Consider the following 19366-nt stretch of genomic DNA (forward strand, 5'->3'; position numbering starts at 1 on the left):
AATTGGCACCGTAGCGCAGAGGTGAGCATGTCCGTCTGGGTGTCTGGCGCGAACACCAGAAATATTTTCAGCTGTGGTTACCACCTCCTAATGCTGGCGACATGTAAAAACTTCTCTACAAAGAGGTGTTGCACTGCGGCACGTCGTTCGGACTCAGCTATAAAAGCTTAAATTTTAGCTTAAATTTAAATCGGGCAGCACTCATCGATATGTGAAAAGTTTGCCCCTGTTCCTTAATGGAATGTTCATGGGTAAATTTGCATTTGTCTAACTGCTGCGGACTTTTTTAAGAGTCTTAATGCACTTGTCCAATTGATGGGGCCATTTATGAGTTTACAACTTCTATACATAGTAGGCCCCTTATAGCAAAGTATCGGATAGCACTTATTGAAAAAGTTCTCTCCGCTGTTTTTCACTGGGATGTTCCTCGTAAGATCTACATTTCCAATCATGAAAATCAAATTTATTCTCTGTATATTGTCCGTATTTGATTGCATCGCTGTGTTAATCTACTTATACATGTGCAGCTTTATAGCCAAGTTTATTTCATGGTATAAAACCACATAACTACAGGCATATACTCGTCTACAGAGATAATAAATTACTTGGCAAATCTTCGGCAATAACATCATCATTGGTCATAAGAATTTTTGTTCTCAAGAACATTCTGTGGTTTTGCGCACTCCTTAACTGGGTCAAATATTTCAAGAGTTTCATCGGGCAATTTCATAAATTATGTTCGCATTGGCCTAGAATTTTGCAGATTAAAATTAAATTATAAGCAGATGTGATTAAAGGATGTTCAAAATCATTAAAAAAATGAAAAGAGTTTTACTAGTTAATTGTGGCATAGATCCAAAAACTTCTTAAACTTTTTTTTTATGAAAAGTAAATGCAAAATGTGATTTTAAATAAAAAGGTCTTGGAAATCATTGTCTTGGCCCTTGGTTATGGGTCTTCCCAGGGATTAAACACTGCTTGGTCTTCTTATATTGAAGTCGAGGCCCCACTGCCGGCTCCCGCTGACAATACAAAATAGGAATCTTGGCTTAGACTCATGGAGATATTGACTCAGAGATTTAAATCAAACGAGACTTTGACGAACATTCATTATTCCGTTAGCAGGGCATTTTATCTTCATTTATCACCAGACTGCTTTGAACGAAATCTGTTTCATCAAATCAAACTAAAAGAGATTGAGTGTAAAAGTACAGAGGAGGGTCCAATAAGGAGGAAGTTGTTGTTATTGAATATTAATGATGCTCCTTATTTGCAAACATTGTTTGTATTGGGTTGCCCAAAAAGTAATTGCGGATTTTTTAGAAGAAAGTAAATGCATTTTTAATAAAACTTAGAATGAACTTTAATCATATATACTTTTTTTACACTTTTTTTCTAAAACAAGCTAAAAGTAACAGCTGATAACTGACAGAAGAAAGAATGCAATTATAGAGTCACAAGCTGTGAAAAAATTTGTCAATGCCGACTATATGAAAAATCCGCAATTACTTTTTGGGCAACCCAATAAATATCTTTTATTTGTTGTACCATATGGCGTATGACATATATTTACCCTATTTCTAACACTCATACGCAATGTAGCTAGCAGTCTCTATCGGAGACCTAAGGTAATATATTGTTGTCGCCCTAGAAGAAGGTAGTAAAGAAAAGAAAATGGAAAATAACAGATAGAGGTACTTAATATTACGGTACAAAAACGATAGCAAAAATTAAACCAAAGCACAAGACAAAAAAGGAGGGCGGTCCACGAAAAAATTGTCATCGGAGAAAGTATGTTCTAGTAAGTCAGTTCAGACCTTAACCTAATTCCAGAATAACGATAAAACTCAGTGCCTGGAGGAAATCCAGGCACGGAAAGAGATGTTGACTCATTACCATGTGTCTTTTCCTCACTACTAAGGAGCATTGGCACCAAAAGCAGAAGTCTGCCTCTCCCAGCGACCAGCGCCGCGTTAAGGACCCGATGCTACAATGAGCAGTCGGGGTTCCTGTCAGCAGCCCAATGTCATGCTTCTTCAACTGCAGGATAAGTGACGTCTTGTTGTGGGAAATAAGAGGCCATAATAACCTGACAGCCTAACCCATTGTTTGAAGTAGTTCTTTGCATCATTTAACCAACCTCACTTTGCCGGCGCCTACAGCGCCACCCGACTGCCCACATATACTGTGACAGTCTGATCGGGCTGGCGCTCCTGCTTCTTCGGCAGTGTCTTCAGAATTGCGAAGAGCTCTGCCTAAAAGATTCTGCATCGGCCCAGAATTCTTTACGATTCCCTGATTCCAAGGGATTGGATGTATACTCCTGCTCCGGTGCCTGCGTCCAATTTTACCCCATCCGTTTATACAGATGATTTCGGGAACATCCTGTCCATAGATCCCTTTTCAGGAAAATTACTTCCAAACCATCAACATGGTAGTACTATCCTTATAAATGATCCGTCACACCGGCGCAACGTCGGCATAATTATGCTAACGTCACACAATAGGACAGAACCGAAAAAACCGGCCTTGGAAGCCTACACACGATCTCGCTTACACCTCAGCTCTAGCCATTGCAAATTTCAAAATTTTTTTACTAGTTTTTTTCGTTTCTATCCCACTGTCCTTCATTATACAACTCATACAGTTCGTTGTTCGTACCACGACAATACTCTCCATCAATGCAAACTAATCATAAATTTTACGGAGAATTTTTTCCTCAAACACTCCAAGCTCTTCCTAGTCTGCTTTCACAAGTACCCATGCCTTGGAGACATATAATAACACGGATAGTATCAGTGTTTTGTAATGTGTTGGCTTCGTCTGCGGAAAAGTGACGTTGTTTCTAGTGGTCTTATACAGGGTGGCTGATGAAAGCCGCTACCAAAAAAAAATGTAATAACTTTTTTTCTATTTAATAATAATAATTTAATAATTAATTTAATTAATTAATTAATTAATTTAATTAATAATAATTTAATAATTAATTTAATAATTTAATTTAACATGAATAAAAGAAAAATGTATTCCATACACCGAAAAAAAAATGTAGCAATATTCATCATTGTAGCAATATTCATCAGCCACCCTGTATTACGAATTATTTGCCTCTATTGGGGCTCTTTTTCTTGCCCCATAGATCAGCACTGCCGCAGCTCTCTGTACTTTCTCGGCCACCCTGCGGAGGGCACAATTGTTCAGAACCCAATCCCTCACTATACATCCATATGTGAGTATAGGAACCTACGGCTCTATAACCGCCGTAAACATACAGTTACCCTCTCAGGCTAAGTGACCACACTCCTTACACACGAGTTGCGACAGGAGTACAGCCCCTAGTACAGCACCTTAGGTAACCGAAAACCACAAAACAGGGGATAAAAGCCTTCTTTGAAGAGTCTACTGGTCACAAATTTCCTAATCGAGTCCTGCGCCTGTAATGCGTTAATAATCTGGCTTTTTGGCATTGTATCAACCCAATTCATCATAAAAGGGAGGCTGGAACTTCACTTTATTTTCATGTCGAAGTCAGCTGCCAAAATGAAGTCGCCCACAGCCAAACTACCTTCCAGTTGTCGCCCAACCACCTCATAAAGGGTCCTGTAAACCGACTGCCCTTAGTGTAAGCATAGAGATGGCCACATACCAGACGGGTTCAGAATGGTCCATAAAAGATGTATAAGTCTTTCGAGTCTTCAACATGAAGAATTGTAGTCTTTGGGAACCTTCCGCCTTCAGAGTTAAAACCACCCTAATCTCCCGCCACCCAGTCTGTACATAGTCGGGCAAAACGCAAATGCAAATTCGCCAATGAACATTCCATTAAGGGTAAACTTCTCACTTATCAATGAGTGCTGTCCGATTGAAGTTTAAGATCAATGATAAGGGGCCTCCTTTTTATAGAGTCCGAACGAAGTGCCGCAGTGCCACACCTCTTTGGGGAGAAGGTTTTTACATGGCTTAGTACCTCACAAATGTCGCCAGCATTAAGAGGAAATAACTACCGCTAAAAATCTTTTTCTGATGTCCTAGCCATGGTTCAAACTCAGACGTTCAGCGTCACAGGCGGACATGGTAGCCTCTGCACTACGGTGGCTTCTAACTTAACTCAGCCCAAAAAAAACAATCTCAACAACACACATAGAAAAAAACGGTGCATTGTTAATACTTGCTGTTATATTTTATTCACTAAATTGGCAAATATTTGTAAGACTATTTGGCATCAAATCAATGCAAAAACGAACAAAAATTTAAGTTAAATTATTTTCAATGTTATTTCTTTTAATTCATTAAGGTTGGAATGATGAAGTGATAACGAGAATGAATTATATTAATCTCGGTTTGACATTAAGGCCAATAATGGTTTGTTTGGTAATACTTCTAATACTAAACAGTACTTCGCTATCAATACCGTATGGCATCGAAATAAGCACGTTTGATTCCAACTTTGTTAGCAATGGAGTTCTATGGCACACGTTCCTGCCTTTTGGAACAAACCAGGCAGTAAAAAAATCATCTCGAGAACTCTGATAGAAAAAAGGTACATTATCAATACCTGTTGGTATTATTTTATTTACATTATATTGGCAAATATTTGGTATTAAATCAATACACAAACGAAAAAGTATTTAATTTTCAATGGCATTTGTTCTAATTCATTAGAAGTGAAATGATCAAGTGATAACGAGAGTGGTATTAAATCAATCTCGGTTTCGTATTTAATCCAATAATAGTTTGTTTAGTAACAAATTTAATGCTAAACGGTGCTTCATTATCAATACCGTATTACATCGTATTTAGCACATTTGATACTAACTTTTTTATCAATGGAGTCTTATGGCATACGTTCCTGCCCTTTGCAACAAACCAGGCGGCAAAAAAAGTCATCTCCAGAACTCTGATAGAAAAAATCGGTACATTGTCTATAGCTGCAGGTAGTATTTTATTTACATTATTGGCAAATATTTTTAAGACTATTTGGTATTAAGTCAATGCACAAACGACAAAAAATAATTTTAATTTTCAATTGCATTTATTTCAATTCATTAGGGGTGGAATGATCAAGTGATCATGAGAATTGTATTTTATTAATCTTGGTTTGTTGCCAAAGCCAATAATAATTTGATATTAAACGCAACAACTGTTTGGTGATGAATCTAATACCAAACAGTACCCATGGTTTTACATTTTATCTATACAAAGCTGGGTTGTGATGACTTAACACTGTATTGTATTAGAGAGACATCGATACCAAACGTGTATATCAATATACCTGCTACGACCTAGCACCCAGGGAAGTGCGTAGCAGGCAGTAGTGGTGATACTAATCGATAGTTACTCTTACGTATTCTTTGCTTCAGCCGCATTCATATTCCTGTTATATTTCGGGTTGCTTGTGGAAATCGTTTGGTACCCTAGTAAGGATTTGGCTTGCCATTACTCCGATATATCATATGGGCAGGTAGTGATTTGTTTATGCAATTAGTTCAGTTGATTGGAATAGTGCCAGACAGTAAGTTTCTCACTACATGTAGTCGTGTCGAAGCTTTGCATTGTCTACTTTAGCTTTTCTGATAGGTTATAAGTCTTACAAGCTGGATGAATGTCTTCCATTTTGTACAAAATGATCAATCTGGGTTCTCATTGTTTGATCAGGAGAGAACCATGTGATTATTAGGAAGTCAAAACCTCTTTAGAAGCATCACCCTATATGACTCTCTGCCTATGTGTTCATCTGTTTTGAACTCATATTTTAAAATGTTTAAATTTCTAGTCAATATTTTCTGTTTTTCGCATTACCGTTCCAATGTTCAATTAAATCATTCACAGCTTTGACCCTGTTATCTATCTATCTGCTATAAAATCAATGCATTTTTATTTAACACACTCCATTGATGGTGTCATTTGGTATAAATGGCATTATAAAACTAATAACTTAATGACCAGAAACTCACATTATTGGATTAATGTTCTGCGGCAAAAATACATAAAAATAGTGGTCCTTTCGAAAAACAAAAAAGGTTTTAATGGCTTTGAATATTGAAATATACATAAATATACAATATTGCGTTATATAAAAACATTACATAAATAAGGAAATACATGATCGAAAACACACACAACACGCACATAGATACTCTATTATTATTTCCTAAGCTTGTTGGTATAAATGCTGCCTATATGAACTTGTCATTTGACACCATACGAAACTAAACCAAGCAGCTCCCAAAAACTTATCAACCACCATTAAGAATGTAAGTTAGTTAATAGATATTTACCCAAAAATCTTTTGTTAGTTGTTGCTAGCTTTTGGAGTGCTTGCATAAGTGCGGTATTTGTGAACACAAATTGAATGGGAATATTTGCTCAAGTGGGTGGAAATTTTATACGCCTGCATAAATGCTTAAGACTATAGGCCAAAATCATGTATCAAAATTAACTGATACAAGCATTTTTGTTGTGTAAACATGTGTGTGTGTGTAAGTGTGTTTGTTTGCCTAAGGCCTCATAAGCAAATTATGTATAATGGAGGGTCAAGAGGTGCAAGGAAGCGTTTAATCAGAAGGAAGTTGTTATTATGGAGTATTCATAGAGTGTGCCTTGTTTGCAAATATCCAAGTTTGAAAATCTCTTTAAAATCTGTTTTGGTTGGTGTACCCTATGGCGTATGGTAAATATTTACCCCATCTCTATCGCTCATACGCAATGCAGTACCACAAAGAGAATGAGAATTATGTATGCATGTATCTATGACATGTTATGGCCTCAAGGCCCCCTAGAAGCAGTTTTCGTGTTAGTTCACCATGTGAAATGGAACTGAAACCCATGTATGGCATATTTTATGCTATATATGGGTTATGGCTTAGGCATAGCTGCAAGAATAAATGTTAATATTGGCCATTTGATGAAACTATTTTCTACCTCAATCTCAATGTTAAAAAAATTGTTTAAGTTTTTAAAAACCATTAAGCCAAAATCTATATTCCTTAAGAAAAAAATTCAATTTAAATTTTGGAATTATGAAATTTAATAGAAAATATTGATAAAATTAAATGTTCTTACAAATTATGTCAATAATCTAAGTTTTTAAAGAATTTTTTTTTCAAATTGTTTTTAAATTGAATTTCCATTAAAAGTTTGTTCAAAATTAAAATTAATTTTTTAAAGAAATTTGAATATTCAAAGCTTCTCTACATAGACAATAAAAGTCCTTGAGAGTAAATAGCACCTTACAGTTGTTTAAAATTATCTGCCAATGTTTACATGTTTATGTTTATAGTATGCACCGATTTTGGTATCACCTTCAGAAGTTCCCTTTAACAGCAAAGCCATTAATCTTAGTGACAACAACCAAGATAGTAATCGAAACATACATTTTAAAGAAATAATGAAAAACTGAAAGGAAGAAATTCTAACTTAGCTTCACAACTTTATCAATGACTTTCTTCTTTTTTGGCTTCTCTACAAACTGTTTTCAAAATAAAACTTATCGTATCTAGCAAACCTCTTTCCGTTTCCTTCTCCTTCCTTTCCTTTATGTTTTGCTTTAGTAGAGAAATTTGGTTTTGATTTTCACACACACACACTCTAGTAGAGAGAGGGTATTAGCACTAGGCAATAGCTGAGATTTTCCTAGAAATAGGAAACGTTTCGCCCTCTTGGCATTGATGCATCTACAGGAAAGTGCTTGTGCCAAAATTCGAAAAGGAGTACAAAAACATAGGAAAGCAACAAAAGACCGTTTGTAAATATGTACATTCGAAAATAGATATTTAATACAAACAAAATTATAGTTGCTATGGTATGATATGATGACCACAGAAATAACTTTCACCTAGATATTAGGTGTAACGAGCTTCAGTTTTTATTTCAAACACCAAGTTTGGAGATATGTTGCTTCACCTGATCTTTTTATGCCCTACACCACCACTGTGGTATATAAAGCAAGCTAACTTTCGAAGGAGTCAAGCTATACGCTTAAATTTTGCACAAATACTTCTTAGTAGTGTAGGTCGGTTGGGACTATAAATGGGTCATATCGGTTACTTTTTTGAATATAGCTGCCATATAAACCGATCTTGGATCTTGACCTTTTAAGCCACTAGAGGGGGCAATTCTTATCCGATTTGGCTGACATTTTGCATGAAGTGGTTTGTTATGGTTTCCAACAACTGTGCTACGTGTGATTCAAATCGGCCCATAACCTGATATAGCTGTCATATAAACCGATCTGGGGTCTTGACTTCTTGAGCCCCTGGAGGGCGCAATTAATATCCCATTTGGCTAAATGTTTGCACACAGCGTTCTGTTATGACGTCCAACAACTGTGCCAAGTATGGTTCAAAATGATCCATAACCTGATATAGCTGTCACATAAAACTCTGAAAAAATCTGAGGTTTTGACTTCTTGAGCCTCTAGAGGGCGCAATTATTATCCGATTTGGCTGAAATTTAGCATGGCGTGTTTTTTTATGACTGCCAACAATTGTTCCAAATATATATTAAATCGGTGCATAGCCTGATATAGCTGCCATATTAACCCAACTGGGTTCTTGACTTCTTGGCTTTCTAGAGGGCGCAATTATTATCGAATTTGGCTGAAATTTCGAACAACGGCTTCTATGGCTTTGGCCTATGGCTTTCAACATACGTATCAAATGTGGCCTAAATCCGTCTATAGCCTGTTAAAGCTCCCATATAAACCGATCTCCCTATTTTACTTCTTGAGCCCCTAAAGGATTCAATTCTTACTCGAATTGGCTCCAACTTGATATAGCTCCAATAGCATAACAATTATTTTCTTTTATCCTTTGCTTTGGCCTAAAAAGAGATATCGGGAAAAGAACTCGACAAATGCGATCCACGGTGGAGGGTATATAAGATTCGGACCGGCCGAACTTTGCACACTTTTACTTGTTTTTAATTGATTTTTTTTTCTCCAATTTGATTGTTATCGAAATTTTTCGAAAACAAATTTGTTTGTTGATCATCTTTTTTCAAAACAAACATAAGTATAACACTTTCCATTTAGTACAGTCTTTAAAATTACCTTCATTCGACAGTGGTTACCCATGTATGAAATGGATACCTCTTATGTGGGTGGCTTCATGTGTTCAGGGCCGGTGTAGGCCACTACAGTGACTAGAGCATACTAAATTGACATCATGTTGTTATGGCCATTCTCCCTAGCAAGAGTGCTTGTTTACACTCAGAGGACACATGCCTTACCAATGGCTCTTGGCAAACGTTTCGACTATTCAATTTGCACCTTTAGTTTTAAAATGCAAAAGCCACAACAAATGAATAAAGAAAAGAAAACTCAGCAAACAACAAAATGAAAGGATCTACACACTACACACAAAGTGGGATGCTTCAGCATCAACACCAAAGGGGCGGACATCGGCAACGAGCGATGGCTGGTTGGCAAAATAGGCAAGCAAAGCAAGAAGCTAACTGCTGCAACCAAATTGAATTTGCATTTTATTAGTGTATCCTTAATAAAATTTCCCATTTTATATTGTTTGCTCTCACCCAAAGATGTTCAAGTTAGAGATGCTGCCCTCATAGCCCCATTTTCTTATCCTTTGCCTTATCTTAGCACTCACAGAAGTTTTTCAACTCTGGCAAATATTGATATTTAAATATTGATACGTCACATAAACCACTTGGGGTTAAGGGAATGGGAATGTGAAAAGGGGAAACTCAATCATCGATTAGACATGGCTGCTTAACCGAAAAGGAGGGGAAAAGATTAAAGACACAACCTTATTTAGGAGATTTGGGTGTAAATCGTCTTAACATCTATATTTTCGAAATCGAAATAAAACACTCCTTTACGCCCTTATTTGTTCTTTATTATCGCTCTTTCAAAAAGCTATTGAAGTATTTTGTTTAAGGCCATTAAATACCCATGATATAAGCTATAACTCGATTATCTTTGCAACTCTACATGCCATAATACACTTCGATTCCTTTGTTGGGGTCCTTCAAATCCATTCCAGTTTTTCTTCAAATCTCTCACTCTCTCTCTGTGTTGGTTGCGGTGGTGCGAACATGTACCTGGCAGTGTAATTTGAGCGTATACTGTTTTATGGCTTAATTTGATTATTCGTTTCAGTTATTTCATTTCGAATTTTATTGCCACGAAATGTATTCCCCTCGCTCTTTACCACTCTGCTCCAGCCCAGGGAAGTGATAGTGTCAAGGCTTTTTTCTTCGAAACATAACAAAACCGGCATATGGTTTTTGTTTTTGTTGTGGTCTTTTATATGCTCCATAAAGTTTTATTTTTTGGGGTTTGTTTGTTTTAACCAACAAAACCAACACAGTTACATATTCATATCCCTCCAATCTCGCCATGGGGTTTTGCCATTTGCAACTTTGTTCAAATTGTTCATGGCCCACATGGTGTTGGGCAATGCATTCATAAATTTTATATATTGCCTACATGAGCCGATATTTGTGGCTTAAAATAATTTTAGTAATTTATGTTATAAACCAAAAAAGGATAACGGCTAATAGCGAAGGTACAGTCTAAACGCGTTAGGCGTGATTTCTGTCAGAGAATATTGGGGGACAAGCAATTGCTGATGTTTTTCAATATGGGGCATACAAAACTAATTGACAGCTATAATGAATAGCCACATTTAATTGATTCTGTTGCCATTGCAAGTTGATAAATATTTAAGTATTGTAGCTGCTTTTTATAGAAGCAAAAATTAATTTGTGCTTTAACCACAAAACATCAGAAAGAGAATTCTTAAGTGCAATGGAAAGAATGATATGAAAACCATACACCGATAGAAAAAAATATGTTGCAAAATCATGCACCAATGTTGTCACTATCATACACGGGCGTTGTTGGAAATATTGTCAACAAGCGTGGATGATTTTGTGAACACGCGTTGTTGTTTCATGCACTCATCGTTGTGAACATCATCTCTACAAAATGTGTATGCATACCATCCTTAAGTTTAAATGACTCTTAAAACATTGTATGTGTATAGCCGTCTGTGGTGCAATGTGGTAAGGCGTTTGTAAACACACAATGGGATTGATGGAGCACAGTTTCGATAATCATAGGCACACAAATTTATTTTGCAATCTTTTAAAAACTGTGCACTAGGGGTTGTCAGAATGTGAACGACTGTTGACGTTTTGTTCAACATAACTGTGGTTGGTTTATAAATATTTGTGGTTGATCCAATAACATCTGTGTGTTGATTCACATTTATGAACGAGTGTGGTCTATTTTTCAACGCCGTGCTTGATTTTTTCTATGGGTGTATACACCGATATGTTTTTATATGGTCTTAAGACCATAACAAACGCATTTATTTAGCGATTTCGCTTTAGCACTTTTTGGTACCTATTATTAATTGGTCGCCTATTATTAAATTCCTTCTTGTACCTACATGCCAAATATCAGACCACTAGCTCCATCTGTAAAGAAAGTACCAAATGGACCCAAAATGTACGAAGTGAATAGATTACAAAGTCACCTATCATATTTTACCTAGTTGTACCTCCATGCCAAATATCAGACTTCAAGCTCCATCTGAACAAAAAGTACCAAATGGTACCAAAATGTACGAATTTTTAATAGAACATTTAATCACCCATCATATATTTCTTATATGTACCTATATAACAAATTTGAGACCTCAAGCTCTATCTGAAAAGAAAGTACAAAATGGTACCAATTTTGGTATCAAAATGTACGAATTTTGAATAGACCTTTTAATCATTCATCATTTATTTTTTTGTTTGTACCTACATGTCAAATTTCTGACCTCTAGCTCCATCTATCAGGAAAATACCAAATAGTACCAATTTTGGTACCAAAATGTTCGAATTGTTAAAAAAATCATTTAGTCGCCCATCATATATTTCTAAATTTTATCTACATGACAAATTTCAGATCTCTAGCTCCATCTGCACAGAAGGTACCAAATGGTACCAATATAGGTAACAAAATGTACGAATTGTGAAATATCATAGTCACCCATCATATTTTCCTAGTTGTACCTACATGCCAAATTTCATACCTCTAACTCCATCTTTAACGTAAGTACCAAATGGTACCAATTGCCGTACTAAATGAACATTTTCTCCCGTTACCAGTACTATTTTTGCATTTTTTTCTTTTCACTCTCATCCTTTTGCACCAGATGTCCTTTAAGTCAAACTTCAAAATTCTACCTCTATCCATTCGCCCATTGCCCTTTCTTGTTTGTACTTTTTTAGTAGCTCAATGTAGAAATTTCTAAAAACTCTTATAGTCATCCAATAAGCGTTCCGATAGTGTACCTAAGTTTCAAAATTCAGTACAAATTTCGGCACTAAACGAACTATTTATCCCACTTCTGGTACCTTTTTTCACCAAACCTTATTTTTTCTAAACGCTCTTTAGTTTGAGCCTAGGAGAATTCTCCTAGTCCTATCTGTTCGACTTGGCAAATAGTACCCATTTTCGTAGCATTTAGTGCCGTAACGTACGAATATCACCAAACCCGGCCTTATCTCGCGCCTCCGTCCCCAGACCAACATTCGTGCAAAATTTCATAATTCTAGCTTAAGCCGTTTGGGCTGAACTGTGATCAGTCCGCCATTAGCCTAGTCAATCAGCCAGTCAGTCAATCACGCGACTCCTTTATGTATAGAGATAATTCATAAAAAAATCGATAAAAATAAGTTTTCGTGGAAAAATTTAATTTTATTATTTTTTATTTTGTTATTTTTTTTTTAGAATAATTTTAGAAATATTTTCTTTCATAACAGACATACTACGATTTAGATACATATTTTTGTAAAAATCCACCGAACTTGGGTTCGTATGATCAATATCATTTATTTTTCTTGTACATGTCCTTGGGTGCGTATAACTGTTTTGATTTTTTCGCAATGATAATACGCTACAAGGCACAATTAAAGCATTTTAGTAATAGGCATTTAGTCAAAAAATTACTGTTATACAAAATAATTTCCACACACTATCATTCTATCAACTTTTGTGTGAATAAAAATATTTTTCTATCTTTCTCTTAGTTTCCCAATAATGCATGAGAAATAACTAGGTGTATAAATTCTTTAGAATACTTTCCAATTTCTTTTAAATCTTCACTATTTTCTGTTCATGTCTAAAGTCTTTTGCCTGTCTTGCCTGTCACCTTATCTCAATTTCTTAAATTTAGAATAGCCTTCTTTCTAGTTGAGCAAACCTAAACTAATTGCAAAATTTTAATTTCTATTTCTTTTTTCTATTTTCTCCATCTTTCTAAGAATAGAGCAACCATTTTCCTAATAGTCGTTTAACAAAAATTCAATTAGCAAAAGCTTGAGCAAAATCTAAATCGTAGACGTTAAACAAAAAAGAATATTAAAAAATTTGTAAAAATATTTGTAACAGCAACAGCATAAGAACAACAACTGCTGAGAATCTTACAGCTCCAGTACTTGAGAGTGGCACCTTTCTGTAGAGAGCCTAAAAAAGAAAAAGAGGCTAAAACTTAACCACAACACAACTACCACCACCACCTCCACTTTATCACAACTAGAAACACTACCATCACCACTTCTAAAAGTCACCATTTTGCAAAAAGAAAGCCGTTACAATATAAAATAGCGAAGAGACGATTCAGAGACTTATTTGGAATAGAGAAATCATCCTCTCTCCACAGGATTGAAATCCAAGAGAGCTGTAACCACTTGGACCCTTGTAGTTTTGTAGTTACAAAAGAGCCACACGTACAGAGATACACAACAACACTTAACCAAGAGCACTTAAAAAGCTGTAGACTTTTTCAGCCATAGTCTCTCTTTATAGCACTCACTCTCCCGCTCTTGCACTAACACCATCACTCTCTCCCTTTTCACACCCCTTCGCTTACTGTGAACAGCACAAACATTTTCAAAATCAATAAAATCCACCAACAACCAAAATCCCCCACACCCTGTACCATAGACACACGGGAAGACGATCATCATCACCACCACCATCATCATTCGCATCAGCAGCACCCACACACAGAGGCATCATTGCCAGGGCAACACCAACAGCAACAGGCAACTCCGTCTGCGGAGTCCTCACATCCGTACAAAATAACGACCACCACGAAAACCAATCCGAACACCACACCCACCCCCAACGCCGCCACCTCTGCCTCTGCCTTTGCACACAACGCCATGAATGCGAACAAGGTGAAAAAACGTGATACAGACTTATGACTGGTGCGTAACAAGGGCGGTTTGGGTTTGGGCCTGGGCAACAACAGCGGCAGCCGTTACAAGGTGACGGCTCGCTGTGTGCCTGAAGTTAGCATAACATCGCCAACTGGTTGTCCAAAATATGGCCAGATCGAAACCATGCCGCCCAGCACCACAGCGAAAACATCAACGACTACACCACCACCAGCATTAACCACCTCATCGAAAAGTTTTTCACCACCCCAGCAATTTTATAACAACCCCCCTCACAACACTAACAACACACCACACCCGAACACGAAAAACACCCCCACCCCAACAAACACCAACACAACTACGAATAACTGCGGCACCAACAAATCGAACAGCGGCATCGGCAACAACAACAACAACATCAACTTTATGAATTTGAAAAATACCAACAAAATTCAGGCCAAAAGTAATAGTTCCCAAAAAAATTTAAGCCAATTTTTTAGCCCCGAAATCATAGCGAACAACACTAATCCACAACTAAACATTTCACCTTCTCCCTCAGGAGCAACTCTTGTAGAGGAGGAGGATTTTAATGAACTTACCGCCGTACCCCTACCCGAACACACAGCCACAGGCACACCCTCAACAGCAACCACATACGTGATAGCAGCCCATAACAACAGCATCAGCGAGGAAGACGAAACCATCGCCAACGCCAGTGGCAAAGTTAGCCGCCACCTACCGCCACTGAAGCTCAGACAGTCGGCCGCAAACGGCACAGCGTCAACGGCCCAGGGGCCGTGTGCGACCATTGCAACATCGGCGAGAAATGTGTTGCAGCGTCAACAGGCTTCCGCAGCAACAAGTCCCACAGCAGCGACCAGCAAACGCAACACAGCGAATATAACCGGCGAGGAAGGCCGCAACGAACCAAACGAACATACGCCGCTGGTAACCCCACTCTCAGCGTCATCGGCGACAGGCGACGCCGTTGTAGCAGCAGCAGCCTATGCTGCCACGGGCTATACAGCCCCCTCCACGTCGACCAATTCCTCCAATAACAGCATAAACACGACTTACTATCAGTCTAACGTTCTGACCACCACCACCGCTGCCTCCACTGCCACCGCCACAGCCAACGCCACTGCAACAACCTATTCCACCTACTCCCACAACTCGAAGACGACTCGCTCGTGGCCGGTGATCTATCGCAATCCGCATCACTACGACTACGAGGCCTTGTATGCGCATGCACCCAAGGGCTCCTCGCAGTACGCGCCGGCCTCGTCCATCACCTCGTCCTCGTTCAGGCAAAACTGTTACTCCAATCAATTCAAACAGTCGATCGTCTACTCGTCCAGCAATGAGGACCTAAGCACCATCAATGAATGTGGGACAGATGGTGTGGTGGCCACGAATGGTAATGGTGGTAGAAGCAGCAGCAGCAGTCTTATCGGTTGTGGTGGTGGTTACAACAACAGCAACAGCAAATACGGTTACCAGCAACAGCAGCAGCAGCAACAACAACAGACAACGTGCTACTATTTCTCCCCCTCTCGTCACAACAGCATTTATGAGCATCCCTCGGCCGTCGTTGCAAATTCACTGCAATTCGATCCTTCGTCGTCGGCGGCAACAACGGCAGCTGCTGCTGCAGCTGTTGAATCGATACGACGCAGCAACAGTATACTGTTGCGCAACAGCAGTTGCTCCTCAAAGATTATGCACCAGGCGACCATTGGCGGCCACGATTTAGACAGCCCCACTTCGCTCAATTCCGCCATGGACGTCACCAGTACTGTTGGAGGTTCTGCCTGTTGCTCAAGTTGTTGCATGGGCCCACCGCCTCTGCTCTTCCTCTTTGTAACGCTGCTAATGACCACCAGCGCCACAGCTATGCTATGCGCCGCCATTATGACTGATCACTGGGAACACGTGAAATGGGATCGCGCCAGTTTGGAGAGATATTCAAATCGTTCAAATTTACAGTTGGAATGGATAATGGAGGATACGGTTGCAATGCTGAAACCGGATAAAAGAGGTAAGTAGGAAAATGTTATCAAACCTAGAGATTCATAGAAAATATCCTTAAAATTTGATATCAGAGATTTTTAAAGTAGATCTGTTGTATATATTAATAGTGCCTATTTGAGTCTATATCTTTCGATAATAGTAGGGGACAAGAGGAATTGTCAACCTAGAATTCCAAAGAAATTTTCAAATTTGGAGTTTAAAAACAATTGATATTTGATTTTCAAAGAAATATATTCCAAATATTATTAAAAAAAAAAACAGTAAGGTCTATATGTTCAACTAAAATTTATACATATCTGTATTTTCAATAAAAATTTCGCTGAAATTTGATTTTTGTTTCAAGTAATTTTAAATAATTTTTTAAAAATAAATCAATTTTTGTAGTAGTTGCGGCCATCTTAGGCCAATACGTTTTGCTTTTATTTCTTGTTAGAATAGAAAAGCAAACTAAAAACCACTTAAAAAGTTTAGGCAAAATTGTGGTGTGCAAAATGCATTGGGCAGGCTCAAGCGATCAAAGTTATGCTCCCTATTTTAAGAGTTCGCATTTTAATTTTTTAAATACCAACAAAATATAGAAAATTATAACCTTGACCTTATGCAGGGAGACATAAACTTTCGGCCTCAATAACAAGAATACACTTGGCGCAAGTGAATAAAGGATGCGTTAATAATACATTTATGGGCAGACATACATTTCCACAAACCCATATATTTTCGGGTAATATATGTGCTTCGGAAAATGAGAAACGAATGCTCGTGAACATGCAACAATCTAACCCTGGGAAAAAATAAACAAACTTTCCCTGGCTTGTCAGTCGTTAGACAGCCGGTCCTTTAACAAAGGAAATCAGCTAAAAGCGTTGTGTGAACTTTGTCGATGGGGCAGGAAAAAACGCCAATGTCACAGGAGCAAGCAACATAAACTTTCCACTTTCAATGTTGTTGCGAGAAAGTTGTGAAGTGCAAGTTTTATTACAATGGCTCGAAATCGATTTTAGCTTCCTACTTTTGCTATCTTTCCAATGGCGGAAGACATTAGTGGCTGTCAGCCAACAACACGCATGGTACTGCCAGTTCCATGAAGCGACTGGAAGAAAAAATCAAAAAAAAAACGCGAAACAAAGGACACCGTGTGTACAGGGTGAGATAGTGATAATGATGTTAACCTAGAACTCAAAGTTCACAACAAGTAAAAGTTTGAACTTAATTTGTGTGTATATAAATGATAATTTAAACTGAAATGTAATTTAGCAACTGTTTGATGGTGGGGTGGTTCCAAATAACGACAAGATTTCAATTACGAAGTAAAATAAAAAGGTAAAGTACATTCAATTTAAGATGGCAAACATATTGGCTTCTGGAAATCCATATGAAAATTACCCTCAAATTGAGTGGGTTAGATTGAAAGGAAAAGGGTATTAAAAGTTTTAACATCCTTTCCCTCGAGGAAAGGGGTATTAAAATTAAGTATTAATATTAAAATTAAACTTCCCCAAGGAAAGAGGTATTAAATTTACACTACCCCAGGAAAGGGGTATTAAAATTGCACTTACCCGAGGAATGTGGTACTTAAATTACCCTTTCCCGAGGAACGGGGTATTAAAATTACTCTTCCCCAAGGATAGAGGTATTAAAATTACCCTTACCCGAGGAAAGAGGTACTAAAGTTACCCTTCCCCAAAGAAAGAGGTACTAAAATTACCCTTCCTAAAGGAAAGTGGTATTAAAATTACCCTTCGCCGAAGAAGGGTACTAGAACTAATCTTAGGCAAGAAAAGGGGTACTAAAACTACTCCTCCCCAAGGAAAAGGGTACTAAAATCACCCTTGCCCGAAGGGAAAGGTACTTAAACTCCACTTACATAAGGGTAAGTGTAGTAAGACTAAACTTGTTTTTCTAAACCAAGGAAATCTACAGCTTTACTCAAAGCCACTGGTAGTTATACAGTACATTTATCTTTAGCCCTTCCTTTATGATTTTTGGCCGATATGTTGGACTTATTCATCTCTCAAACGTAAAAGCTTTTAATACAATTTTCTTTTTTGTGTGTGTTTTGTTGTTTTTCAGCCGATCATCGCTTTCGACGTGATAACCTTTTCTTAGTGCCCATGCATGGCGGCATTTGGACTCTTTGTATAGACTTGCCTTTACACGAAATTCAAGAACTTAGAAGACATCCGAAATTTCCCCGAAGTGCACCCACATGTCTCAACTACTTGGCCGGCTCAATGGAGAATGCTCGCGGTGAAGAGCAACGAAATGATTGGCAACATAGTGAGTCACAGGCGACATTGCAGCCTCATCTAAGTACGTATGGTACAATCTATGTGTTTTTAAGGAAAAAACGGAAAAACAAAGAAAATGTGTCCTTTTGTGGCTCCTCTCTGTCTCTCTCCCTCTCTGTATTTTATATTCTTTTCTCTTCTTTCCTCGAGAGTACACTTTAGTTATTTGAGATCATGTCCTATGGGACACACAACATACTCGTAGTATTACCCAAATAATTATTATCCCCTCACCGATGTAAAAACGTTTCAGATGTTAATAATTGTCTTAAAATATTGAAAACAATGTATGTATATTTTTTATTTAACTCAAATGTGGCATGCATGTGGTAAACTTTTTTTTAGATTGTTAAGGAAAAAATCTAGCGGATGGTGTCCCTTACGCCTTCATTAAGATTTTTTCTATACGGGCTAATACCCAGAAATATCAACTCAAATTAGGTGGATTTGCAGTTTGCCGCTGTGCGTAAACAAAACAAAGATAGGAACTGTGTCGAAACAACTCTCCAATTTATCAAAAACCTATCCTATTCAAAATACCTTCCGTACTGTGATTAAGACGGTTCAACAAAATATACGCATCATGGCGGTCCATTGGAATATTATTAAAGTACTGGGGTACCGAAATGGAAGGCATTGAAGAGTAGACAAGACATAACATCCAGAACAGTTTGATTAGCCAGTTCGACTTCAATTTCGCTTCTTAAAAATTGTTTCAGCTGGTATTTTCCCTAATCTAAACAACTTTCATTAAAATACGGCTTTTCTTACGATTGTTTTCTTTTTAGAATAAAAACGTATTTTATTTTAGTTTCTTCTTTTTACGTATGGTATAATAATATGTACTTTTGTCTTAAATACTACTT

General features: G+C 37.6%; 2 protein-coding genes across 12 annotated transcripts in view; one reads left to right on the forward strand and one right to left on the reverse strand.

The window, feature by feature from the left end:
* Positions 1-19366, forward strand: part of LOC106081007 (mucin-5AC) — a 146839-nt gene that overhangs the window by 106558 nt on the left and 20915 nt on the right. For 8 of the 11 annotated variants that reach the window (XM_013242669.2, XM_013242670.2, XM_059361357.1 and 5 more), the window contains 3 exons: positions 13287-14644; positions 14741-16219; positions 18283-18522. The exons of 1 other annotated variant lie outside the window; for it this stretch is intronic. In XM_013242669.2, coding sequence (XP_013098123.2) covers positions 14365-14644; positions 14741-16219; positions 18283-18522 — 1999 coding nt within the window. In that variant the 5' untranslated portion in view covers positions 13287-14364. Of the gene's footprint in view, positions 1-13281; positions 14645-14740; positions 16220-18282; positions 18523-19366 lie in introns of all 11 variants that reach the window. 2 more of the 11 variants (XM_059361354.1, XM_059361356.1) reach the window with 2 other exon arrangements.
* LOC106095473 (protein NASP homolog) overlaps positions 19278-19366 on the reverse strand; it is a 27626-nt gene continuing 27537 nt past the window's right edge. The window contains exon 5 of the mRNA XM_059361359.1: positions 19278-19366. This exon is cut by the window's right edge and continues 1094 nt beyond it. The gene's annotated coding sequence lies outside the window, so the exon portion shown is untranslated.

Source organism: Stomoxys calcitrans, chromosome 2 (genome assembly GCF_963082655.1).
Source record: "Stomoxys calcitrans chromosome 2, idStoCalc2.1, whole genome shotgun sequence".
Taxonomy (NCBI): domain Eukaryota; kingdom Metazoa; phylum Arthropoda; class Insecta; order Diptera; family Muscidae; genus Stomoxys; species Stomoxys calcitrans.